This window comes from Arachis duranensis, chromosome 9 (genome assembly GCF_000817695.3).
Source record: "Arachis duranensis cultivar V14167 chromosome 9, aradu.V14167.gnm2.J7QH, whole genome shotgun sequence".
NCBI lineage: Eukaryota > Viridiplantae > Streptophyta > Magnoliopsida > Fabales > Fabaceae > Arachis > Arachis duranensis.
This window is the reverse complement of record NC_029780.3, coordinates 109,107,990-109,134,097: the sequence shown is the minus strand read 5'-3', so window position 1 is coordinate 109,134,097 and position 26,108 is coordinate 109,107,990. Positions and strand designations below refer to the sequence as shown.

The following is a 26,108-nucleotide window of genomic DNA, read 5'->3' as shown; positions in this document are numbered from 1 at the left end:
TTAAAGACTCCATACCTAATACCAAAAAAAGAAAAGCGCTAGATCTCTGTCTGACCAAATATATACACTCACATGATACCTTGTACGCAGATCCATTTCTGGCGGACCTATGCTGGAAATTTTAGTTTGCCTAACGTATACATGCCTAGATATAATTCCTATCAATCTGGATCCTCTAACCTTAGTTTTGAACATCAACACATGGCATGAGCACGACAGGACCATGTCCAAATCTGGCTGCTTCCATTTATGTATGTTGTGTCTAGTAGATATAGCCCTAGGCTTCTCTCTGCTACTAAAATCATGGGATAATGTTAAATCATACTGTTACTTACATGTTTTTGGTAACTGTTTACTGGGTAGTTGTTATATTTTTGGCTGGTATATGATGTGGGTCATTTAATTTGTACACCATAGGAAAAAATATTGCATATGCTGCATGCTGGGATTATTAATTTGTACTAAAAACTTGTTCTGTTACGTTGGAGAAGAAGCAGCTATACCTTGTACTAAGTTTAATTTACTTGTGTTCTTGTATTGATTCCAACACCCTTTCATTATTACCTTCTAGTATAGTGCATTTTTAACTTTTATATACGTGTTTTGTACACTACTGTTCTTCTGCGGTGCCTGGCCATTTTTGTTACCCAAGTAAGATATGATATTTGTATCTCAGTATGTCACAATAAAACTGTTTCGGGCAATTCCCAATTTCCCATAAATGCCAGCATCGTTATTCGCTAATCATTAGTATTGTTAAGAATTAATGAAAACTTTGTCGTATTTCCACAGAAAAATGAGTGGATTACTATATTTCCGCATAATCATATGTTGTCTCTTGAGTCTTGGCTCTTTTGTTTAAGGTACACAAATTAATTCTTCTTTTTGTCAAAAAAAAAGAGTTTTTGAAGTATAGAAATGAACTTGATTAATAATTTGAATAAAGCTAAGAGATAAGATACTCATCAGGTATTGTGAAAGCGGACAGAGGATTAACAACATTAGAACATGTACACATTCCACCTCTCATCCCTTTTGTCTTCTTTCACAATCATGCAGGAAAGACTGCGAAGAAATTTATCAAAATTCTGCTACCTATTGTTAACTTATTGTTAAATTACTAAAGAATTTATAACTGCAAAACATTTTTTATTTTTAGCTAACATTGTTTCACTTATAAAAAAACAAAAAACGAATTTTAAATTATTATTTTTTTCTTAATTTATTTTTCATTGCCATATTTACACGTTTTCGATTTCACCTTTTGGAAATGAATTTTAACCAGATATCATTGAAGTCTGTTTAAACAAAACAAATATTGAGATAAGTTTTAGAATTTAACTAACATATATTTAAAAAAAAAAGATAAAATAGTTAATAAACTTAGGACATGGGAGGTGATGAGAGAATAAGAAGAAGAAAGTTAAAGATGAAATATAAATTGAAGACAATTACTTAAATAAAAATGACAAAAATATATTTTTATAAAGATATTTTGTTTAAAAATGTGACTTATTTATTTAGCCATATTTTAAATAAAGACAACACTTTTTATAAATATCAAAATCTAACCATATAATTTATCATCAAAAAATTAAAAAAAAATATTTTTCTACGAAAACAATTATAAAATCTTCATGTAATATCTACCTAAATCGAAATCCAAATGAGCAAAATAGTGAATACACGTAGACGTAGTATATATATGTATTGATTATTACGTGTATATTAAAATCAATCATTAAAATTAATTATTAGTATAAAATATATATTTAAATATAAATATATATTAAAAATAAATTAAACTATATTTATATTTAGATATAAATTTATTGATAGTTAATTTTAGTGTATCAATAACATTTTTTAATATTTAATGTTGAGTTGAGTTGAGTTGAGTTGAGTTGAGTTGAGGTGTTCATTCTATAAGTGTCTTTATCTCTCTTACTTTCTCTCACTCATTTCTTCTTCTTCTTCTTCTTCTTGGATTACTTCATTTGAACCCAAAATCAAATAAACCACATAATCCTTTCTCCATCATGACTTGACACCGTATCATGGGCTTCTTCCGCCGACTTTTTGGCGCCAAAAAGAAACCCACCACACAAACCCCTGCCTCCAAACCGCCCAAGAGAAGATGGAGCTTCGCCAAACACCCTCCGCAACCACAACCCCCCTCCTCCGCCCCACGCCGCCGCCGAGGTTGTTCGCCTCACCAGTGCCGGAGCTCCCCCAACTACTCCCACCACTACCAGCAGGCGGAACGTTTCCTCCGCCGCCGTTAAGATACAATCGGCGTTTCGTGGTTACTTGGTATGTGAAAAATTGTAGTACTACTAGAACAATAAATCATTCTGTTCAGTGTTTCGCAACTTATTAAGTAATGCTTAATTTCCAACGATGATAGTCACTACTCACTAGCACTATTTTCTTTCCTTAATAATAAAATATTTTAATTTGCGCATGAAAGTGAAAACAACCTGTTCCGTGGACATATTCCCTTCCAATAATATTGTATTATTAAACCAATTTCGATTCTGGAAAGCGTGTATTTTGTCTGGCCTTTGCATTTTCAGTACTACTGTTTTCTGCTGACAACATACATTTTCCTTCATATTAGAGATTCTTTTTATTTTGTGCAGTAAATTCGTCCTTTTAGGAAATTTTCTTCTTTTTTTCGTATCAATATTGTTATGGGTCACTTGTCTTGTCTCTCTCCTTATGTTCGATTTTGGCTTTACATTGTTCATTGCTCATTCCACATTGATGCAGTAATACTATTCATATTTCATCAGCAAAACGCTATGTTGGGAAATGGGAATGGCTTGAGGGTAAAACTAAAAAAAGTAAAATTTGATAGTGGGTAACATGAATCAACTTTATTGTGGAAAGTGAGGGGTGGGTATGCTAGTATTTAGCATATAAAAAAGGCCCACATTTTTTGGTGACTTATGAAATGATGGTTACCTTTGGAGAAGGCAAAGAAGAATAGCCATTTCTACACCAAAAAGCAAGCTCAAAGCTCAGGAAAAAGGGGGGTTGTAGTAGCAGTGGCCCTGCGCCAACGAAGCTACTAAGTAAGTGCTTGTTGGTAGGGTTGCCTTGCCATTAAGGAGAGTGATGAACAAGTTGTTAACCACTTATTAATTGGTTGGCTTTTTGAATGGATCTGTATGGTATGTTTTCTGGTCAAACTCATTTTTATTTGCATTGGACGGCCAAATTAATAAGGGGAAGAAGAAACTATTACATTATTACCGTATTCTTTTGTGGAAAAAATTAAAAGGTGCTTTTCACCTTACTTTAATTTATGTTAAAAAGTTTCACGTGAATGAAGTAATGAATAAGTGTGGTTAAGGTCACTAACATATACATAGTACTAGCATGTAAGAGACAGCAGGGGAGGGGTTGCATCCTTTTCACCTTTCACTACCTTTCAACTAATAAAAAGGAATGTAATGTAATGATATTGAAGGCAAGGAGGGCATTGAGAGCGCTAAAAGCATTGGTGAAGTTGCAAGCATTGGTTAGGGGCCACATCGTGAGAAAGCAAACCGCAGATATGCTAAGGCGCATGCAAACATTGGTGCGACTCCAGGCCCAGGCACGTGCCACTCGCGTGTTCTCACATACTAATACCACTATGCACTCTTTCAAGCCTTCACTTTCCCATTATTACCCTGTAAGCTAATTAAGCAAACATACCTTTCTATTTAGTTATCCATGCCATCAATGCTTTCTAATTCTTGTTTATAATAATATAATCTGGCTTCATTCAAGGTCCCTGAAGAATATAGTACTAAATTTGATGGATCTTCTATTTTGAAGGTATGAAATTCTAATTCTTTCTCATATTAATCATCTAAATATTAGTAGTTATTAACACATAAAATTTCTTGTTGAACTGGTGGCAGAGATGTAGTTCCAATGCGAACTTCAGGAACAGCGAGTGGGAGAGAGGGGCACGGTTTGGTTCGAGTTGGTTAGAGCGATGGATGAAAGAAAGAGAAAACAGAGACGACGATGAGGAGAAGATGAGTGACAAGATTCTGGAAGTAGACACATGGAAACCGCCACTAAGGTCAATGAAAGGAAAAGAAGAAGTATGTTCAAGAACCGCCGATAACAGCCCGCAAACATTATTGTCTTCGTCATCATCTAGGAGGCAGGGTGGACCCTTTACGCCCACAAGGAGCGAGTGCTCCTTCCATGGCTATGCAGGGCACCCCAACTACATGTCCAACACGCACTCTTCTAGAGCTAAGGTTAGATCGCAGAGTGCACCAAGACAGAGACTTGATTATGATAGATACGGATACGCTTGTTCCAATAATACTCTTCTTCACTATCATTCACATTTGAGGAGTAAAGTGTCAAGTAGTCGTTTCAATAGAATTGGGGTTACCAATTTAAGGTGACATTGCTTGCATGCATGTCTTTTGAATATATCCTTATGCACACTAAATAATAATATTCATTATCAGTGCTTTTGTAACTTCTCATCAAGCTATATATAGTAACGGACTAAGTTGTCTTGTCTAGAACTATTCCTCTTAGCAAAAAGGTACATTGCTAGCTACTCTCAAATTCCGTGTATAAATTCTTGCCTATATCGAGGGCTGAATCCTCGATTTTCTATCTTTAGGTAAAGTTATCAAACTTTGTCTCCAACTTCTACAATAGTTAGTTCATAACATTACCTAGAGGATTTAATCCATTAAAATCAATTATGTCATGTTTTTCTTGCTTCTTTTGATATTTTCCTTTGTATATTTATTTATCCACTGTGAATTCACGGAAGGTAGATAGCATGGTAGTAGCTTTCATTCTAGTTAGGCCCTTTCGGTGGTCCATATTATTCAGAAACGGACGTGTGAAAACAAAAAGGACGAAATAATTCACAAATGAAGTGACATATGACACCATAAGTACTCAACCCCCCCAAACCCAAAAAAACTGGGTTTTTGTGTTCAAGGTTTTTTTTTTTTTTTCCCTCGGGATTATGTTCATGATAGGGGTACCCCTCTTATATATGTTTCATCTAACCCCACCTCTCTTTTATAGTGTATGATTTTTCATTAAATGACAACTTAGAATGCACTTTTCTTTTACTTCTTTTGCAAGAGTGTGGTGCCTTGGTTCATATTATGCCAAAATCATTAACTTTAATCATTGATGTACAAGTTAAAGGAAAAAGAAAAAAACAGCTTAAATTTGTTTGAATCAATATGGAATTGAACTGCTAATAAACTATATTTGTTTGAATCAATATGGAATTGAACTGCTAATAAACTATAAGTTCAACAACCGAAAAAGATTGATACGGAATTGGATTTGGATTTTCGTCTTGGCATAATCATTCTCTTTAGAAACATCTGGTGTTACTTGTTGGTATGTATGTTGGTAATAATAATGAATGAGTTGAATTGCCTTCACCTAGACATATGTAGTACCGTGAGAAAGAGCAGTATCATAGAATAGTACAGTTGGTGATAAATAATAATGCATACAATGTTATTATTAAAGTTGACACATCCTTACCCATAAAAAATGGTGTGACATATGCATGGGTGTGGGTACCAAACATTGAAAGCTTTCACTGCTGCATAGCTTAGTTTAATTAAGTGAGGTACTAGGCACAATGGATGCATTTGGAGATGGTTGAGATCATTGCTCTACACATCCAACAACCACCAAACATAATTAATTACAAAACAGTGAACCATAGCCTTTGTCCTATTTTGTAGGATAAGTATCACTCAAGTGGTTAGTAGAGATTAGAACCAATCAGATCTTTCATTTTTTTTCTTCTTTCATTTTCCATGAAATCAAACTTTAATTGCATTACATTACACTAATATAATGTACAATAATTAAAATCTAGTATCTGAAATCAAAACCAACACTTTATTATTGTTACATTCTGCATGACTGAAACTTTAAAAACTCCTCCAAGTCTGAACATTTTCTATTTTATTTGATCTGTTATAGATCCTTCAACAATTATTCCTAAATGTGTTAAATGAGCCTGCATAGTGAAAGAAAAGACTATTATCATAATTCATCATGAAAGAATTGCATTGTGCATTATGACTATGCATGAAAATATTGCTAAAAGATTGTGAGTTTCACACCTACATCACATGCATGCATCCACAAGAGTTAATTAGAAACCGCAGTTTGTGTTAGGATCAATGGTGAAGCCCAAAGAGACACCACAGAGGCCCGGTAAGGTACCAATAGCAGTGGCATTTGGGTTGTAGGTTTCAATGAGGCCCATTAAGCACCTACAAACAGATTGCCTATTGTCACCAGAGTTAGCATTAGCAATGATGTTCAATCCAGACATTGCATCACAACATGGTGTTCCTGGCATGGGGTCTGGCGAGCCATATGTGATGAATATGGAGCATGCTGAGAATAGCTGGTTCACTATTGGGCAATCTATGACTGCGGGTGCAAATGGGACATATGACATTAACATCACTGCCAAAAGTATTATCATTGCTTTGTAGCTTTCCATTTGTTTATTGTTATAAGGTTCAATCACAATCTGCTTCTTCAGTGGAATACTTCCAATACATCATAAAATTATATAGGCATGTATATACATGGGGGGAATGCTTGGTTGGTGTGCAATGTGTTGCTCATGGTCTTAACATGAATTTTAAGTGAACTTTGAGGTATGCATGATGCAACTATTTCAAATTTTCAACATAATTTTTGACCATACGAGTTCTACTCATCTTTGTCAGTAAAATAATTAAACTGTGATAACAGCATCAGGGTGTCGTGGTGTAGTTGGTTATCACGTCAGTCTAACACACTGAAGGTCTCCGGTTCAAGTCCGGGCGACGCCATTGTTTGAATATTATTTTTTCTGTGTCTTTTGGGTTTTGAAACAGACAGTAGCACGAAACCTTTAAGTTTAGAATTTAAGAATGAGCAGTTATTATGGTGAGGTGTCCCATTCTTGGCACACACACCCAATTGCGTTATCTACCTAATTTGCTTAGTTCTTAAAACATCTTCTTTTGGATGTTGATGACCTACCTTTCTTATGGGAATAGGACATTAGTATTTTCTGACATGTTATTTAGTGATTGATTTTGAATTCATTAAATTAAAGTTTACTTGTTTTACACGTCAGGATAGAAATGGACCACAGGAAAGCTGTTCTGAGATGAGATGAAAAATGGATTCTAATAAAAATAAATTTATCTTTATGTATACTACATATATGTATTGAAAAAAAAAAGGCAGAGACAAATCCACACAAATACAACAAATTTTAGACGTCGAAAAACAAATAATTAAGAGAAGAGAAGGCATTATCTAAGAGCTATGGGCTATGACTATACACATGAGAAAAGAAAATTGGTAGCATTAACTAGTGTGTTTAAGTGTCATTGCATTTCCATTTAGAAGTTGGAACGCATGTAAGGTAGTGGCACCAATGGCAGTGATCATATCCATTTTCACCCCGAAATAGCATCACCAATGCAATTGATAACCTGAAATCAAGCAAATGATTCATTATAGTTTTATCATAAAAAGAGAACAAATTAAAATGAAGGAAGGAACTTAATTACTTACCCGGCAATCAAGAGAAGAAGGGAGAGTATCCATAGAACATACTGGTAAGCCTTGTACTTGGACTTGAGGCGAACACCGGCCGGAAGATGACGCTGCTCTAACCAACCAAACTGAGGACGGGGCAGCAAAATGAAACCGAGAAGGAATCCGGTAAGGAATCCTCCGATGTGAGCGAAATTATCAACGTGGGGCAAAATGCCAAGGGCAAGGTTGATGACAATGATGACCAAAAGTGTGATCAGAGCCATTGCCTTCAAATTTGCAACAATATGGGAGTCAAAGTCAATAATTAATGGAATCTCAAATCTCAAATTAGCATGATGAAGACTCTCACTTTATTTGAATAGATGGTCCAGTTTGTGAAAAGTTCCGAAAGCATTGCTCCAAGAAGTCCAAAGAGAGCACCAGATGCACCAACAGAGATGTTGTTTCTAATGAACAGAGTAGACAGCACACTCCCCCCAAATCCAGACACTAGATATATGATTCCTATTCTCACTGCCAGAAAGGTTTCCATGGATCAGATTGCAGCAAAAATAGCAAGTTTAAATGTTTCTCATTCTCACTAAATCACATACCAAATCCAAATTGCTGCTCAAGCCGAATACCAATGAAGACCAGACTCAACATGTTTGCTAGCAAATGAATAATTCCAGCATGTAACCAAATGCAAGTGACAAGTCTCCATGCCTGATGCTTATTCACAACATTATCCCACTCAAGACCTCCCATCTTTCTCAACCTTCAAACCACAGAAAAAGAAGTAAATTCAATTAGATCAACACCATCTCTCAATATAATGGTCATGATTATTGGCATCTTAAAACCTTTCTTTGTTTGGCATTTAAATAAGAAAGATACCGTTGCAAATTGCAGTTTAAAAAATATTAGTCCACATTGTTATGTCTGTGACATAATTATTTTACTTATTTGGCTTCCTTCCCTTATGCGACAACTTGCATTTCTTTACTTTGCTTCATTTATTATTTATTTCTATGAACACCACTTGGCTTCCAATTTCAATTATGATTAAAAAAAAAAATTGCATCTCAGACATATGAAATTGGACAATCCAGCAGTGACATCAGAAAAACAACTACGAGACAATAGGAATTAATAGTCATCCAATATCTGAACTCTGGAATTTGAGAATCGATTCAAATCCCCCAAGTCTCAGAAATTAGAAATTTGAATAAAAACAGAAAGTACTCGACTTGAAATATATAAATTGATACTAATTGGAGGAAGTGATTGAATAAAAGCAAAAAAAAGAATGAAGGGAACTGAGAGGTGTTACGTTGAAGAAGAAGGGCCAAGCAGTGGATTCTCCCTAAGAGGCTGAAAAGAGAACCTGCCAAGGAACCTGGCGACACAATTACCCTGGAGTCCTATGTTGTTCTTGGGGCAGTCGTTGATGTACATGGCAACGATGAAAACAGCAATATTTGCAACCACAAACATGGGCACAAGCCATGATGTCCAATGAGTTTCTGGATCATAAGCATATGAAGAAGAAGAAGAAGAAACTGCTGCTGCTTGTGGTGGAGCTCTAGAAGTGTTCTTGGTTCCACCGCTCTCAAGATCTCTCCCTCCCATACTACTCATATTCTCGAATCCAACACCAAAAATGAAGAATATGTGAACCCCCTTTTATATGGAAGACATGAGATACAAGAAGGTGCTACACAACTAATTAACTAAACAACTTGGATTCACTTCACTGCTGCGGTAACAATAAGAAACAACATTACTATGCTCCCACACGCTAAACGGTTCACCACGTGGCGGATTCTGATTGCTTCTAGTAGGATAAGATCTTACCTGAAGCTACTATATACGTATGTCGGTTTTCACTTGCGCCCTTTTTATTAAATAACTGCTTCGCTATTATCTATCAATAAAAATCTTAACCCAAATTCAGGAGACACAATTAGAAAACGGATATTTTTCCTTTATAATGCTCCTCCACGTTTTCCTTTTGTGTAAAGTTTCGTAAATAATTGAAATTACACACCAACTAATTAACTCATTCACACGATTTTGTTTGCTCTTCTTTCTTGCAAGAAATTAAAACAAGTTACATTATTTGCTTCGAATTATATATGACGACTGTATTGCACTTAAAAAGTGTAAAATCAAATTCATACCAAATTGAATAGGGCATAGATATATGAGCTTAGCTTGTTCAATTGAAGTGAGGTAGATAAATCAATTTCAAATTAATAACTAGGTAACCGTTTTAATTGCATGCTGTGTGTTCGCCAACAAAGTAAAAGAACGTAACATATATCATCACATTCATTAAGAAACATGCATGTAGATGTCATATCAACAATTCATTGTACGAGAACGAACTTACAGAAATCAGAAATGTGATTCAGGATTTTTCTTTATCATTATTATTATTCATGAAATTAATTACTAGTTGTAAACGCAAATAGTTAAAAATTAACTAAACGAAAAATAAATGGACTAATAGAGGAGCTATATTTACATTCTCCTAGGAGGCTAGGACTTTGCCAACCACTATGACTTTGATAGTTTGATTATTGGTATATATTATTTAGCTTTCAAAAAGGTAGAATATTCCATTTGTATAAACAATAATCATAATATCTTAATATACTCTGCTTTCCACCCGTCCACACATCACACATTTTGTATGCGCGTTAACCCCAATTACAAACTCGAGGGCTTCATATATTTAGATGCTTATAAAACGTTAATAATTACTTGAATTCTTTCAAGACTTCTCTTTATGAATAACCGGAACTCATTATTAGGTGTCAATTGTGAAAGAGATCATGTCATGGATTATAATCAAGGTTAATTAAATACAAACTATGAAGGAGTAATATTCTGAAATAGAGAGCAACAGCAAGGTATGTATTCGGTGGGTGGATATGATGCAACGACAGCTGGATAATGCACACTATCACATATGACCATTTTTCTAACAAGCTGTATCATATAAATTAAATATATGGTTATGGTTATTGGATATATATTAAAATCTATGCGTATACGCCAAATGAACTAGTCTTATCATCGCGCACTCTCTTGGTTGGTTCTCACTTTCAGTTGGCATGCCCCTATTGCTTAATCCTCACTCTCATTTTGCCCCTCCTCCTTTTCTTTATTTTGTAATTATTTAATAAACTAATTAAGCATTTTAGGAATCATTTCTACTCGTTAAAATTTTCGTGTGTTTTAAATTATCAAAGATATGAGTTCTGATCCAAATGATTAAATTTTGCTTGTATCAACAATATGTATATATATCACTCGGCCCAAAATTACATTATTTGTAATTTATTTTTAAGGCAAAAGATGACAAAGCTATGCCTTACAAAATTCTTTCCCTCCACACGTTTCTAGATTTCACTTCGGGTCTAAGGATTAGTGAATCTTGACGTGATTCCTAACCTACTTCTACTATGGGAATATATATTGATATACGTCAACGTAGACCTGTGTTGACTTCACTCCAGAGAAAGAGATAGAGAGAAGCAACATGACAACTCTACAATATATGTTAGGATCAGAGAGATTCAAAAGACACAGCTTTCTTATTTTTGGTATATATAGTTATTAATTGTTTGTATAGTCGTCAAAACCATGTTATTTAAGTGACCTAAGTCAAGCTAAGGAGTACCCCCTTTGTTGAGTGGCAACAAATGGAAATTTTATGAATCATTCTTGCTCAACAATTAATAGATAGCTCCCCCTAATGAATAAAAATAAGGAAAAGTATAGTTTTATTGTACAATGCATACAATGGGGTTTAATTGAAATTAAAATTAAATTATGGGTACAAGTATTAATTATAAAGATTTGATAATTTGAGTTTTTTGAAAAATTAGGATTTAGTTATATAAAATCCAAAACCACGAACATCTCTCTCTGAAGGGCATGGACAGACCAAAAACGCAGCTTCTCCTGCCGACAGTGATAACGCATCTTCTCCCTGGCTTGTGTCTTGTCACCAGAAGTCCGCACCGGTGAACTCCCAGCAGCGCATTCTGGTCGTCCGGCGCGTTTTGACGGCACCGCATCAAGTCCACCTGCGAGAAACCCCAGTGCAACCCAGCAGCGGTTGAGCTCTGTGCCGCTGCAACGCCGCCTCTGCTACTCCTCTCTTTTCATTCTTCCCCTTTCACCAACGCAGGTTCCATGCTTCCTCCTTCCCGTGTTCTTTCGTTTATTTATGTTAACTAATTTTTAAATCTGCTTTTAGTGTTTAGATTAGGCTTAGATTAATGGATTGATACTTTTTGGATTCCAAAATGTTTGATGGCTGGTTTCCAACCATTGCATAGAAGAGGGTGAGGAATCCAACAAGGTAAGCAATTTATGTGGGGGCATGCATAGCGAATGGTTATTTGTTTATGATTTTTATTCATTCCACTTAGTGAAAGTAGGGGGGCTCTTTTTTATGTTAAATGTTTCAGTAGATGCAACAGAAGCACTCCACATGCAACCACTTCTATGATTTTATTAAATTCTTTTTATGATTATATGGATGAAGAATTCGCATGTGATAATTCAATGTCATGTATATTTGATATGTGCAGAATTTGCGTGTGATAATAATTCCAAAGCTCCACTGGAACTATATTAGTGAAGTATATAATATAAAATATAGCTAATGGAGATGTGGTTATTTAGACTCTCTATAAAATAATTGTTAAATATTCAAGAGATATGAATTCATGGTTGACTAAATATTTATCCTGCATATTTAGATTAACTATATTTATATGATGAATAAACTAGATAGAGAATAAATTAAATGTCGCTCCGGTACATGATTAAATTAATCCGACCTTGCACGATTATTTAGTACATTACTATGCAAATAGTTAATTGTTGTCATATTTTTGTGTTGTTTAGCAGGTGGTTCCTCTGGAGGCCTCTCAAAATATGGAATTTGGCTGTTCCGGTTTGTCGGCATGAGTGCCAACAAGCTGGTAGTTACATGTCTTTGTTAAGCTCATTCGGCAGCAGTTAGAATCTGTTGGAAATGGTTTCGAGTACCTTTAATATTTTTCTTCATGGATATAGGATTTCAATAGTTATTCATTTGTCAACAATTGTAGATGAAGATGATATTTTTCAAAGACGCAAATGCCAAGTGTGATGCTTTTGTTGTTAGCAACGGGTGGCTTTATTCTCTAAAGATATTGGTATCCGGTGTGTTCGTAATTGTTGCAAGAAACTAGACTTGATTAATTTCAATGAACCAATTTAATCTAGATAAGTTCCGATGCTTTGTTGTATAAGGAGCTTGATTAATTTCATTCGGTGTGCAGCTAGTCGCTTTAGATAGTAGTTACATGTTTATCTTTACTTATATGTGTTGGATGTTCATTTATGTATGAAATCGGATGTTTACTGTAACTGTATACGTGGATGGTTGTTTTCGGGTATTCAACCCTTGTAAACTGTAGCAGGTGCTCAAAACAAATTATAGTATATTGGTTCAAGAACAGTGATAATGAAGTCAACACTTATCAGATTCAAGTAATGTCAGCTTGAAATACAAAAGAGATATCCCTGTACTAAGAAATAGTATACTAGATGTTCGGTTCACCATGTATCTAGATGGTTACTTTCATAAGAAAAATAGATGGTCATTTTCGACTCACTCGTCAGTGTCATGCTTGAATTCTTTTACACCAACAGATTCACATAAGTTCTAAAAAAAAAGGGATCCACCACAAAAATGTCATCCCAATGTGTCATAAATAAATTCCAAAGACTCTAACTAGTATATAAGGTAAATATTCAAATCTTATCAAGTACGTTATCTTAAGTATGCTAAGTTTTTTTTCTTTTGAACTTTCTCCCTTTTGGCAATCCTTCTGTACGCTATTTCAACGTCCTCGTGCTCGGAGCCGAAAATGGTGATCTCACTTCCTTTTTACCCATCTGATTTATAGCTTGGAATGTAGGAGAATGTATGATCACCGTGAATAAATACTCACTCAATAGGTTCTCTGCAATCCAAGTGAATATTCTTTTCAGTTTATAATCAAGTAAGAAAAATTAAAACAACATGAGACATAAAAATTGTATTCATTCCAGCTGCTAATAAAAAAATAGCAGCCCCATATAGAGAAAGGAAATCTTCAGCAAGAATTTAACAGGATTTAGAGACCAAATCAACCAATTATAAACACAACAATGAGTATGGTAAATAAGAATCACACAGCACAACAACATATTATTACCAAACAACAATGGCTACAGTAAAAAATAACCACCACAAAATGAATTAAAGTAACCATCTGCTTCAATAAACGTCAGGACTGAATATCTAAGACTAGAACCTGCTTTTAAGCACCATATATACACTAGTTTACGTAGAAAACAGAGACTCTTTTAGCATTACCTTTTAAAAAGGTGCTGTCACTACAATCAAATCAAAATAGCAATCTCCATTATGAAAAATGACCATCCAATTGTCTGGAAAACTAACCATTTGACATGTAATTGATCTCATCATGTGTACATCGAGTTAGTAGCAAATACAAAAAAAAAGGAATACATCTAATACCAACGCAACAACGATATATGCAAGTACTAATTAATTAAGGGAAAAGAAATAAAATAAAATTTTCTCATTTTTAACACTCGACTCTCATTCTATCCTCAATTCCAGCAACAATTCAAGATGCTCTCAAAATCAATTTCAGGAGCATTTAACAATGAAAAATGATCTCATAATATATATAGTGACATAAATTCAAAGACGATCACTCATGAAGATCAAACCTCACAATTTTCCTTTTGTAACCATCTATAAATGAGATAAAAAACTAACTCATGAAGACATAGCAGCAAATACGAAATCCAACCATCCAATCCCCTATCAAAGTGACCATCCAAGTTCTACAAATGAAATTATTAACAACTCATGAGGAGGAGTACAGCCATCAATTACAAACACACCAAACACAACCACATATCATACACGGTCTATCAAAACAGAGTATCCCAATTTAATAAGTAATTTAATAACCTATTTGGTAGTAGTTAGTATAATAAATCATTTGTTATTTTCAATAAAAAAATGAGAGATGAAACTAGCTAGACAATAGACAGAGCAAGTAAACAGAGACAAGACAGTAAAAAATCATAGTTTTGCAACCTAACAATTAAACAACCATAAGGCAAGTATGGAAGTTGGTGGAATGAGTTAATCTGACTTTTCTTTGAGAGTCTGAAAGAAATTTACTTTATGTAAAGCTGTAGGTAAAATAAGCTACCATGAATTATAGATACATACATATATGTAATTTCTTCTTAGTTACTCAAAACTCATGCATTTAATGAGGCATATTGCAAAGATTGACTTATATAGCATATTAATAGCAACCTTTGCTATGATATCCTGATGCCATTTGGTCCACATACATATAATAAAAATAAAGAATTTAATCACTATAAGTTGCTTTTGTTCTCTCTCAATTATGGCGTTTGAAAGAGTAAAATGACATCAATAGCAATGATAATAAGAGGCACAGCTAACAAGCCAAGAAATTTAATTGACGATATGTATGTCATTCCACTTGAATTCAATTAAGATCTTGAATGCCATTACTGTTTACTATCTAATGAACACTAAATCACAGGGTTTGGACGTCTGTCTTGTTGAAGCCTTGAATTTGGGATATTTAGATTGTTTTATTGCTGCCTGAGGCACACATCATTTAAAAAAAAAAGCTTATACTGTGTACTTATCCTGCTCATGTATCTGGAAGCATTAGTTAAATTCAATAAATAGAAAAATAATCAAATAGAAAAATTTGAATAATTAGAAAAATAGCAACCACGGCTTGTTCACCATGGGTAATCAAGGATTTAATCAACAAAATCTATCTACATTCAAACATGCAAGAGCGATTATCAATTGAAACATGAATAACTAAACCCACTTACATTGGATGGTTAGGATTCTTTCAGAGATGATGTTCATTGTGTTTCTGGTAAACTGTTGACCATCAGACGGCTATTTTCTCGGATCGGCTGCACCGCTGCTATGGAGAGGAAAGCGCCCACGTGAGGAGAACTTTGCTGCAACTCGGTTCGTCGGTGATGGCTCCTTGGTTGCGTTCCTGGTCGGCGGTGTCGCGCCCTGTGACTCGGTTGCAGAGACGGCCGGATGTTCAGCAGAGAGAGGCCGCCATCCTTGATGCCAACGATGAAGAGTATTGCGTTCAGAGGTGACCTTCCTCGGTTGCAACTTGAGAGGTTCTCAGGCTTCTGCGCGGTAACGGGTGTGTACAAAGATTGTGAGGGTTTGGGTGTTGGGGGTGGGGGGAACAGCAAAAATAAGGATTGGGTGATTTGGAGAAAAAGTAAAAATATGAAAAATTGGGTGGTATGTTAATCTAAACAGCCATAATAGGATTAGGGTTATTAATGGATTAATTCTTTCTATTAATATTAATCGGGCTTAATAAACGGCTCATTGTATACATTATATACATATTTCATTGTCTCCCTAGCGGTATCCAATAAATAAATATAAAATTAATTGATAACTTATGGATGTCTATATGTAAATGACTATTATAGTATTATTTGTACATAACAGTTGATACGATGTTATCATAGAGCGAGGTTGACATCAACTCTCCACAATCCACATATAATAAAGTAGTACTATAGTATGTAGTTTAATGATTGATGAAACTCAAATAATCAAACGTAAAAAGTTAAAATTAACACTTAACCAAAAATAAAAATATACCCATTAAATTCTTTCAAGTTTTAGATAATTAATTATTAATAAAAGATTATATTTTTTTACATAAAAATAATAACTAAAAAAATTATTATTTATTTTTTTAATTACGGAAATCTTGATCTCTTTTATTGACAGAATTTTTGTTTTCTACAAATTTTTTTGTAAAAATAATATAATTCTATAAATTTTTTATGTCATTATTTATATTGTTAAAACAAAAATAACATAATTTTAGAAAATTTATATTTTTATAATGTTACTGGTTAATATCTAATTATATGCTAACAAATGCAATAGAATCAATAATTCTGCCTTCCTCTAATTTGTAGGTGAGAAGTCAATTTTGATCGAGGAGTATGGGTTTGTGGAAAGTTGTTGAATTAACTTTTGTGAGTGGTGAGCATAATATAAGCAAGGCTAAGGTGGTGGCTAATTCTCCTACCCTGCATTGCGGCGCCAATAAAGAAAATAATAAGCACACAGGACGGATTTAGAAATGATATTATGGAGGTCAATAATGTATATAATATTAAAAATTATGTAAAAAATTATATAATATAAGATATATTATAAAAATATATCGACAGAAAATATATTTTAAAGTAAAAAAAAAATATGTATATTTTTTACTAATGAAGTGGTCGATTCTTCGTATCATAAAATTCACCGTAATAAAATTTGTATCAAATTTTTCAGTAATTTTCTTTTCAATATAATTAAAAGACAATTAATAAGAAATTCATCTTTTATTTTGTTACTAAGTTATTTTTCACAATATTCATAATTGAAAAAGATTTCTTAATTATAGCAGTTGAAACAGAGAGAATTAATATCAAATGAATAAAAAAACGACTACAAAAACAAAAAGAATTCACTTTATAAAATTTAAAAATTTTTATTTAATTAAAAAATATTAATAATAATATCTTTTTCATATTTTTTTAATATTATTACTTATTTTTTAGATATTAAAAATTATTAATATTTAAATTAAACTAAATTTTATTTATATTAAACTAAATATTGAATAATTTTTTTAAAAAATTAAATTATACATGATAACTTATTACAATTCAAAAAAATTGGAGGGCCAGGCTGCCACTCCTCTCTTATGTCCGTCCCTGCACACAGATCCACAAGCAACTATATATAAAACGTTTCCAAACGGATAACAGACGAAAGGAAAAGGTGGTCATACTTTCAGGTTTGCCCAAGAATAAAAGGTTTTTCCTTACATACACACATTACACTGCTATTACTGTTGTTATGAAGTCATAATGACATTAATATTCTGTGTCCAAACTGAAAGGAACACCACTCATTTCAATTGATTGCCATATATAGTTATATACAAAGACACATCAGACTCAGAGTACATTCCTTTTAATAGGGTTAGGCCCTTAATTTGCTAACTACTCCAACGACCAACCTTTTCCAATATAGTGCTCCCAAGGGAAAGGAAAGGAGAGAAAGTGACAAAGTGAGAAACTTCAGACAACTGGCCCAAGAAGGCCCAAACTCAATGCAGGCTACGATCCAACTTATGGTCCCTCATGGCTCATTTTTTTTTATTTAACTCTTATTGATGGCCTTTTTGACATAACCCACGGTAGTTTCTGTTAATTAGTGTGGGCCTTGGCCTCGTTTATGAAACAATAACAATTGCAAAAAAGATCAGCTTATGATTGCGTTGCTGATAAACCCATACCCTTATGAACGAGCATCCATTCATTTTGATGTTCCAAGCTGGAAGTTGCTGGAAAGTTTGAGGGAGAGTTTCCCTTCTGTAATGCTAACTAAATAATCTCACTCGGGTAGGTGTTAGTTAACTTAGTCTACGGACACGTCATCTAACAGAAATAGAAGTTGGTTAGTTGCTAACTACTACTACCTCCATTAGTTTCTAAACTACTAACTGCATCACAAGCTGACTCAGCTTCTTCTTCTAATAAGATAAACTCTATTCTTCATACAAATAACACAAAATAATACTGACATAATAATCTTAACCAGACAAAATATGTTTCAAGTTCGGATTAGGTTTTGCACACCCCTCCTCTCTATTCGGTGTACCACATACAATAAAATCGTAGCACACCAGCTGTATTTTGGAAATATATTCGTTCATTCATTCAATTTCATTAAAATGAAGAAACAATAATAAGCATACTATGTATAGACAGATATTTATATTTTTCAATGGTATGATAATCGTGTGTCATTTTTTTTTCTCTTATCTTATGACATGATAGCCTTTTAATCGCGATGCAAATCATAAAACAGTGCAATTATGGTAACTTCCGAGTTGTAATATTTGATCATATCACGTAATAATCCATGAGTTAAGAGAAATGTTTGTCTTTGTAAATAATTTCGCAAGTCAATTTGATTTTTGTTGTTAAACTTGATTTTCAAGCAGCGGTTTAAAACATGTGCAAAGTAAGCTGAAAACGGAATAGGAAACACAAGATGATATTATTGATCTTGTTTCCTTTTCACGCTCAACGTTAAATACAGTAAGAAGGATTAAAATTCATACCATAAGAGATGTTGCATACAAATGAAATATTTATCATCAAGTGAATGATAATATTTTACTGATTTGTAGTTCAATGAATAAAATAATAGAATATTAAATTAAAAGAAATAACAGTTGGATTTGGCATACACAGGACCCAATCCAATCAGTTATTAAATCATACAATGGCCGACGCCACTCACTTCTCAGTCTCTCTTATCTGTCTCCATCGCAAACAAGCCACGTAATACACCTCTCATCCAAACACGGCCTTAACATTGTCGAAATGACAATAATACCCCCGTGTTAACGTGGTCCGGCACACACCAAATACACCGCCTTTTAAATAGACAAAGGCGTGTGGTTGCAGAAGTAAACACCAAATGAAGGAGCGTGTTGACACGCGATCCAAGTTGAAGTTGGGATTGTTGGCGGAAATCTCGATCTCACCCTTGTCCTAGCATGGACCCCACACCGTTTCTATACTCTGTCTTTATTTTTTCTCTCTCAGTAGAGCGAGAAACACACTCCCTTTAACAAAAATAATAAATATTATAATATTATATTATTTTTATAAATATATATAGAGAGAGAAAGAGAGTCCTAGCTAGATACTAGTCGAAAGTGTAGACCACATAGAGATAAAAAAATAAATTATTAAAAAAATGAGAAAAAGTGCATGAGGGAGATGAGATGAAGAAACAGCCATTGGAGAGGCTTCGGATTCAGAATGGGTTTTGTTCAAAGCAGAAAAATAATTTGAGTTAGGAACAAAACAAAACAAGTAGAGGAAGCAACATTGACTTTCTGATTATCTCAGACTGAGAGTCACCGTAAGTCAGCTCCGCCATTTTCGTTTTTTATTGCTATCAAAATCTAGGCATGGACACATGTGTATGTCAATATATATAATATTATTTTTTTTTTAATATTATATAGTGGGAAAATATACGTTTTTTGTCCTGGGTCCTTTTCTCTTCCGCAGATCCAAGAGAGAGAAAGTGTTGGAAGGATCTGTAAGAGGAAAATAAAAAAGGTAAAAAAAAAAAAATCATAACTTTGTTAGCTGTGGAACCCAGCAGTGGCTTAAGTTTTGGACCCTTTTTAACTTTTCACGCTGTCAAGTTAATAAAAGGTATCATTTTCCTCCGTACCAGGGTTGGTTTCTATGCCATCTAACTCCATTCCCATTTCCCAGCTTTCTCACTTATATCAGTGTGTGTGGGGGTAGAGAGAGAATGGTGGGGATGGTTTTATGAGGTAACTATCTTTTGGCTTAGATTTGATATGATGCATTTGAAAAGTCAGGAGTGATGGTGTGTGAATATGACTATGACTATGAGATACATGTGAGATAAGGTCTTGTATTTTTTTTGTTTATCTTGAAAATGATAAAATTGATAATCTCTTTGTTTTACATTCTCTTTTCCTATGCAGTGTATGTGTGTGTGTATAGGAGAAATAGGGATTCTTTCAAAATTCTCCTTTTCTGGGTCTCTTTCAGAATTCTCCAATACTGACAAAGTAAGCAGTCCAAGTGTGAAATATAGGAAAACTAGGGATTCAACTTCATCCCCCACCACCCTTATTTGTCACTGTTTCTGTGGTCTCTCTTGCCATTGGGGTTGCAGACATGAGGAGCATGTGTCTGTGACCCTCCTTCCATCAGGGACGAAGGGACTTTCTTGTCCTCTTACTCTTTCCATCTGTTTCTAGAATAGACTTTCAGTTGATAGAGAGAGAGGGTGCAAAGTCTTCTATGGGGGGTGTTGACAAGGAAACAACTTTTTACTTCTCTCCACTTTTCATCTATAAATAATTCAGCTCGATCCTGTTTCAAAGTGCAAAAAGTCAATACCCAAGGAATCAAAAACTGTAAAGTTCCTTGGTAAAAGAGATAGAGACAAGTTTTTTAGGAGCAAAAAGAAAACTGGAGAACATAAGAATAAGCATCATAGTGGTAGAGAGTACACGTTACTGAGAAAATTTTGGTATATAGGAGAGAAAAGAAAAAAGGTTCGTCATCTCTTGGGGAACTTTTTTTTATGGGGTTTGAGGGTTCGATTAGCACCAACAGTGGGAACAGTAACAGAGCTGTTTTGAATGATATTTCCCAACCTATTCCCAGTTCATTGCAAAATCCATCTTCCTTCTCTTTCTCAGCTGTATGTCTCATTTTGCTTTTGGACTTCGTTATTGAGCATTTCATGTTATCATCCTTTACTTGTTCATTAATAATGAATCTTGACTTGTGCATGTTCATATTTATCCTTATTGAATTCTTCTTGTTGCTGCTGATGACTCTATTCTTATTCTGCAGCAGAGAAAAATGGAGGGTCATGGTGATATGGGTCTCATAGGGGAAAATTTTGACACCAGTTTGATTGGGAGGTTGAGAGATGATGAGTATGAGAGCAGGTCGGGAAGCGATAATTTTGAAGGTGCCTCCGGTGATGATCAGGATGCCGGTGATGACCAGCCACGGAGGAAGAAGAGATACCATAGACATACTCCTCACCAAATTCAAGAGCTTGAGACGTATGGATTTATGAAAATTTTCAGTTCGTTTTGTTATTTGTTTATTTGGGATGTGGAAACTGAGGTTGATGTTTCTTTGGTCTTAATGGTTTTTCAGTTTCTTCAAAGAGTGTCCTCATCCTGATGAGAAGCAAAGGTTGGATCTTAGTAAGAGGCTTGGCTTGGAGAATAAGCAAGTCAAGTTCTGGTTTCAGAATAGGAGAACCCAAATGAAGGTGAATTTGCAAACAGTTGAATTATTATTGCACTCGCGTGTATTTTGTTGATCCAAGTTGAATACTGTGATTATTATTGAACTGCTTTTCCTGATTCAGACCCAATTGGAACGGCATGAGAACATAATGCTTAGACAGGAGAATGAGAAGCTCAGAGCTGAGAATAGTTTGATGAAGGAAGCCATGTCAAACCCAGTGTGTAACAACTGTGGTGGCCCAGCCATTCCTGGCCAAATTTCATTCGAGGAGCACCAGATTCGAATTGAAAATGCTCGACTGAGGGATGAATTGAACCGCATATGTGCCTTGGCAAACAAGTTCCTTGGCAAGCCAATCTCATCACTGACCAATCCCATGGCTCTCCCAACCTCAAATTCTGGTCTAGAACTCGGTATTGGAAGGAATGGTATTGGTGTTTCGAGCCCCTTTGGAGCTCCCTTGCAGATGGGACTTGATTTAGGAGATGGAGTATTAGGCACTCAACCAGCAATATCTGGAATGAAGTCACCATTGGGATTGATGGGAAATGATGTTCAGCTTGAGAGATCTATGCTTGTAGATGTTGCACTGGCTGCCATGGATGAATTGATTAAGATGGCTCAGGCAGATAGCCCTCTTTGGATTAAGGGCTTTGATGGTGAGAGGGAGGTACTGAATCATGAAGAGTATGCAAGGGTGTTCAATCCTTGTATTGGTCCCAAACCTGCTGGTTATGTAACTGAAGCTACAAGAGAAACTGGGATAGTAATCATCAACAGTTTGGCCCTTGTGGAAACTTTGATGGATGCGGTATGATTACGATGCTTCACTTCTTAGGCTTCAGTGAAGTTCAGTATTAATTCACAACTTAATAATAAACTTATAAAATGTGCCATATTCATTTTGAGTGATAAAACTGTTAGTGGTAGCTTTTTGTGCTATTTGATATTTATCTTTTAGATTTACATGGAGTTTTTAATATGGATCAGTGCAATATTCTCTTAGTAGAAAGGGGAAAAATGATTTTGTACAGTGGTTCCTTATGGCCCATGACTATTTATTGGTGTGAAATTATACGATTGGATAATATCTTATTCTTAATGGATTCTTTCTTTGAATAGAACCGATGGTTAGAGATGTTTCCATCAATGATTGCTAGAGCTGTCACCCTTGATGTTATATCTAGTGGCATGGGTGGAACCAGAAATGGTGCTTTGCAACTGGTATGTTTCTCTTTCTTTATGTTTTGCTTCATTCACTATACCATCATAGTTGGCCGGAACTGAATAGTGAATACAATTATACACTTCAGATGCATTCGGAGATTCAATTACTTTCACCACTAGTCCCTATTCGTCAAGTGAGGTTCCTCCGGTTCTGTAAGCAGCATGCGGAAGGTGTATGGGCTGTAGTCGACGTTTCTGTTGAGATCGGTCGCGATGCTGCGAATGCACAGCCATTCATGAGCTGTCGGAGGCTTCCTTCTGGCTGCGTTGTGCACGATATGCCCAATGGTTACTCCAAGGTAAGTGCTCATACAAATTCATTTTGGTTCTCTCTTTTTCTTTTGTTTTTGTGGTTGGATATTATCATGTCATATCTTGACTTATATCCTAATTTGTCTATTTTCTCTTATTATAGAAGTACTGGAGCTTGCACTTGAATTAGATTTCTTCTTTTCTCTGTGCTACCAATAATTTGTACTGTTCTTTTGAGGTGCACCTTGCTTGGGAATATCTTTCGTACTGTGGAAGATACTTCTCTATTAAAAATATAATAATATTTAAATTAAGGGTTTGCTTATTGTCTGTACTTGCAATACTCTTAGAGACTAGTTAATCAAGGTTTATATGGTTTAGCCATAGAAGTTTGAAGCTGCATTTCTATCTGGCAACTTCCAAAAATAATATTAAAAAGTGCCTAAAAATTTGACAGGTCTTGGATTCTACAATCCATGTTTATATATATCAACTATACATTTGCTTTCTTCTATATTCCAGTCTCTGCTATATAAGCCAACATAATAGTATTTCTTTACTTTGAACGAGACCTTAATGACCTGGATCCAGTCCTCTTCAATAATATAATGGAGACAGGTTTTGATAATATTAAGAAATTCCATAGTCTGCTAACTCTGTTGAGATTCACCTCTATCCATTTGACTTGGATGATCCTCCACCGGCTTCTATAATTGGGTATTAATTTATAATTATCCTAGGGCTTATGTCAACATTTCTTATGTAGTTAGTTAAGTGAGGAGTGAGGACTGTGTTATATTATTCCAACAAACTCCATTTCAAAAAAAAGATGTTTTCCATTTCTGAGAGTACTGTATGAACTACTGTTGTAGGTTACTTGGGTTGAACATTGGCAGTACGATGATAGTGTGGTGCACCAACTGTATCGGCCATTGATCAATTCTGGCTTTGGATTTGGTGCTCATAGATGGATAGCCACCCTCCAGAGGCAATGTGAATGCTTGGCAATCCTCATGTCCTCATCCATCTCAAGCGACGATCACACAGGTATATATATATATACACATGCATGTTGATGTTGGTGTTTCTTTGAATGTATATCAAGTCATGCTATTTATTTTGCAGCATTAAGCCAGGCCGGCAGGAGAAGCATGTTGAAGCTGGCACAGCGCATGACCAGTAACTTCTGTTCGGGCGTTTGCGCCTCGTCGGCTCGCAAGTGGGACAGCCTTCACATTGGAACCTTGGATGATGACATGAGAGTAATGACGAGGAAGAATGTGGATGACCCTGGGGAGCCTCCAGGCATCGTCCTGAGTGCCGCCACATCTGTTTGGGTGCCGGTGTCACGGCAAAGGCTGTTCGAGTTTCTGCGCGACGAACGGCTTAGAAGCGAGTGGGACATTCTGTCGAACGGTGGACCTATGCAGGAGATGGTCCACATTGCCAAAGGCCAAGGACATGGAAATTGTGTTTCTCTCTTACGTGCTAATGTAAGTTGCATTCTTTGAATAATCGATAATCAAGCATGTCAAACTATCTAACCAAAAATCTTGATTGATATTGGAAGGGTGTGAATGCGAATGATAGCAGCATGGTGATTCTGCAAGAGACATGGACAGATGCATCCTGCTCGGTGGTAGTATATGCACCGGTGGATGTGCCGTCGTTGAACGTGGTGATGAGCGGTGGTGATTCTGCATATGTTGCACTCTTGCCTTCGGGTTTTGCCATTCTCCCCGATGGTCATTCGTCGTCCGGCTCCAACGGGAACTTAGCCAAGGGCGGCAGCAGCAGCGACGAGGGAGGTGGAAGCTTGCTGACGGTTGGGTTCCAAATCTTGGTGAATAGCCTGCCAACAGCAAAGCTTACAGTGGAGTCGGTGGATACTGTGAATAACTTGATCTCATGCACCATTCACAAGATCAAAGCTGCACTCACACTTTCATAAACACTCATATTCTTTTTGTTTTGCTTGTTACGTTATTGTATAGAGATAGAGAGAGAGAGAGAGGTTGAGACTTGAGACAGAAAGGGTCGCGTAAGGAAAGGTTTCGAGTCAAGAACGAACCGCGAAAAAGTTTGTGGTGTTGGAGTTGGAGTCGCCGGTTCGGGTATTGACTCGTTCACCAGCGATTTCGTCTCGCCTCTCTATTTTATTTTATCCAACAAAACAAAACATCTGTTTCTTTCTTTTTGTTTTATTTCCATCCTAACACATACTTCGCAACTTCCAAACTGCTCAACTATGTCTTTTCGAATGCATTTTTTGCTTTCTTTGATATTATTCTGCCTCTTATATCGTCTTTTTTTTGGGTTCAAGGTACCTAAATGTATCTCCCATTTATAGAGAAGCCTTTATGAAAGCATTGTTTTATATTTGTAGTCAAATATGTAATTACGAAAAAATATTAATAAATTATATTCCTTCTCTTTTATGGGAAAGATAAAATATATGTGAAGTTGTTGATTGTTTAAAATTTTTCTCAAAATGAAAATGTTATAAATAATTCGTTTATTTGGTACATTGTTTTTATATATTCTCTATTGGGTATAATCCTGTAGTAAGGTTCAATTTGAGTACACAGTTTAATTAAGTTTTTTTTGATAAAATAACTTAAAATAACTTAAATAATAAATGATTATGTTAAAAATAATTTATAAATAAGTTATTTTATATTTAAATTTTTTACTCTAAAAGTACTTATTTTATAGAAATGTGATAAAAAATAGTAGTATTATGAGAGAAGTCATTTTTTTTTTAACTTTTCTATAAGCACCTAAATGAGTATTAGTTAGTTTGAAAAGAAACCGATAACAACTTTTGTTATTCAATATATAATTTATTCTATTGAAAAATAAATTAATATTTTCTAAACTTGTAAATACATTTTCTTTTAATTTCTTATACTATTTTATTTGACCATATTTACCATTAAAAAATAGCAAATGACCATGACCATACTATCTTACAATATATATGAGGTAAAAAGTAATTTCTTACCTTAAAATTAATTTTGGTTAGTGAG

At 34.9% G+C, this 26,108-nt stretch overlaps 4 protein-coding genes and 1 non-coding gene across 5 annotated transcripts; 3 read left to right on the top strand and 2 right to left on the bottom strand.

Annotated features, from left to right (window-relative positions):
* The first annotated feature begins 1,921 nt into the window (after positions 1 to 1,921).
* LOC107466886 (protein IQ-DOMAIN 23) lies at positions 1,922 to 4,544 on the top strand. Its single transcript, XM_016085896.3, is given in 5 exon segments — positions 1,922 to 2,155; positions 2,157 to 2,313; positions 3,476 to 3,682; positions 3,781 to 3,828; positions 3,915 to 4,544. Coding segments are annotated over 5 exon segments (1,014 nt in total). The 5' UTR covers positions 1,922 to 2,057; the 3' UTR covers positions 4,419 to 4,544.
* A 1,622-nt stretch (positions 4,545 to 6,166) lies between these two features.
* LOC107466887 (putative non-specific lipid-transfer protein 14) lies at positions 6,167 to 6,523 on the bottom strand. The gene has a single exon (XM_016085897.3). It carries the CDS (start codon positions 6,521 to 6,523, stop codon positions 6,167 to 6,169), a length of 357 nt encoding a protein of 118 aa, XP_015941383.1.
* A 263-nt stretch (positions 6,524 to 6,786) lies between these two features.
* On the top strand, positions 6,787 to 6,860 carry TRNAV-AAC (transfer RNA valine (anticodon AAC)). The gene has a single exon. It is a non-coding gene; the product is annotated as a tRNA-Val (tRNA).
* Positions 6,861 to 7,184: 324 nt separating this feature from the next.
* LOC107467055 (RHOMBOID-like protein 3) lies at positions 7,185 to 9,253 on the bottom strand. Its single transcript, XM_016086075.3, has 5 exons — positions 8,894 to 9,253; positions 8,175 to 8,338; positions 7,931 to 8,094; positions 7,597 to 7,847; positions 7,185 to 7,514 (listed from the first exon to the last, which is right to left on the bottom strand). The coding sequence occupies exons 1-5, from the start codon at positions 9,199 to 9,201 to the stop codon at positions 7,400 to 7,402; spliced, it is 1,002 nt and encodes a 333-aa protein (XP_015941561.1). The 5' UTR covers positions 9,202 to 9,253; the 3' UTR covers positions 7,185 to 7,399.
* An 11,003-nt stretch (positions 9,254 to 20,256) lies between these two features.
* Positions 20,257 to 25,420, top strand: LOC107467056 (homeobox-leucine zipper protein ANTHOCYANINLESS 2). The gene is made up of 9 exons (XM_016086076.3): positions 20,257 to 21,034; positions 21,190 to 21,407; positions 21,505 to 21,622; positions 21,722 to 22,411; positions 22,723 to 22,824; positions 22,914 to 23,126; positions 23,952 to 24,126; positions 24,205 to 24,572; positions 24,650 to 25,420. Exons 1-9 carry the CDS (start codon positions 20,915 to 20,917, stop codon positions 25,028 to 25,030), a joined length of 2,385 nt encoding a protein of 794 aa, XP_015941562.1. The 5' UTR covers positions 20,257 to 20,914; the 3' UTR covers positions 25,031 to 25,420.
* The last annotated feature ends 688 nt before the right edge of the window (positions 25,421 to 26,108 follow it).

Excerpts from the sequence above, each read along its gene's own strand:
- LOC107467056 (XM_016086076.3), top strand. The coding sequence starts at position 20,915 with ATGGGGTTTGAGGGTTCGATTAGCACCAACAGTGGGAACAGTAACAGA. Across the intron at positions 24,127-24,204 it reads CTCAAGCGACGATCACACAG|CATTAAGCCAGGCCGGCAGG; the intron begins GTATATATATAT and ends TTTATTTTGCAG. Across the intron at positions 24,573-24,649 it reads TTTCTCTCTTACGTGCTAAT|GGTGTGAATGCGAATGATAG; the intron begins GTAAGTTGCATT and ends TGATATTGGAAG.
- LOC107466887 (XM_016085897.3), bottom strand. The coding sequence starts at position 6,523 with ATGGAAAGCTACAAAGCAATGATAATACTTTTGGCAGTGATGTTAATG.
- LOC107467055 (XM_016086075.3), bottom strand. The coding sequence starts at position 9,201 with ATGAGTAGTATGGGAGGGAGAGATCTTGAGAGCGGTGGAACCAAGAAC. Across the intron at positions 8,339-8,893 it reads CTTGGCCCTTCTTCTTCAAC|GTTGAGAAAGATGGGAGGTC; the intron begins GTAACACCTCTC and ends TGTGGTTTGAAG. Across the intron at positions 8,095-8,174 it reads TGAGCAGCAATTTGGATTTG|TGAGAATAGGAATCATATAT; the intron begins GTATGTGATTTA and ends CCTTTCTGGCAG.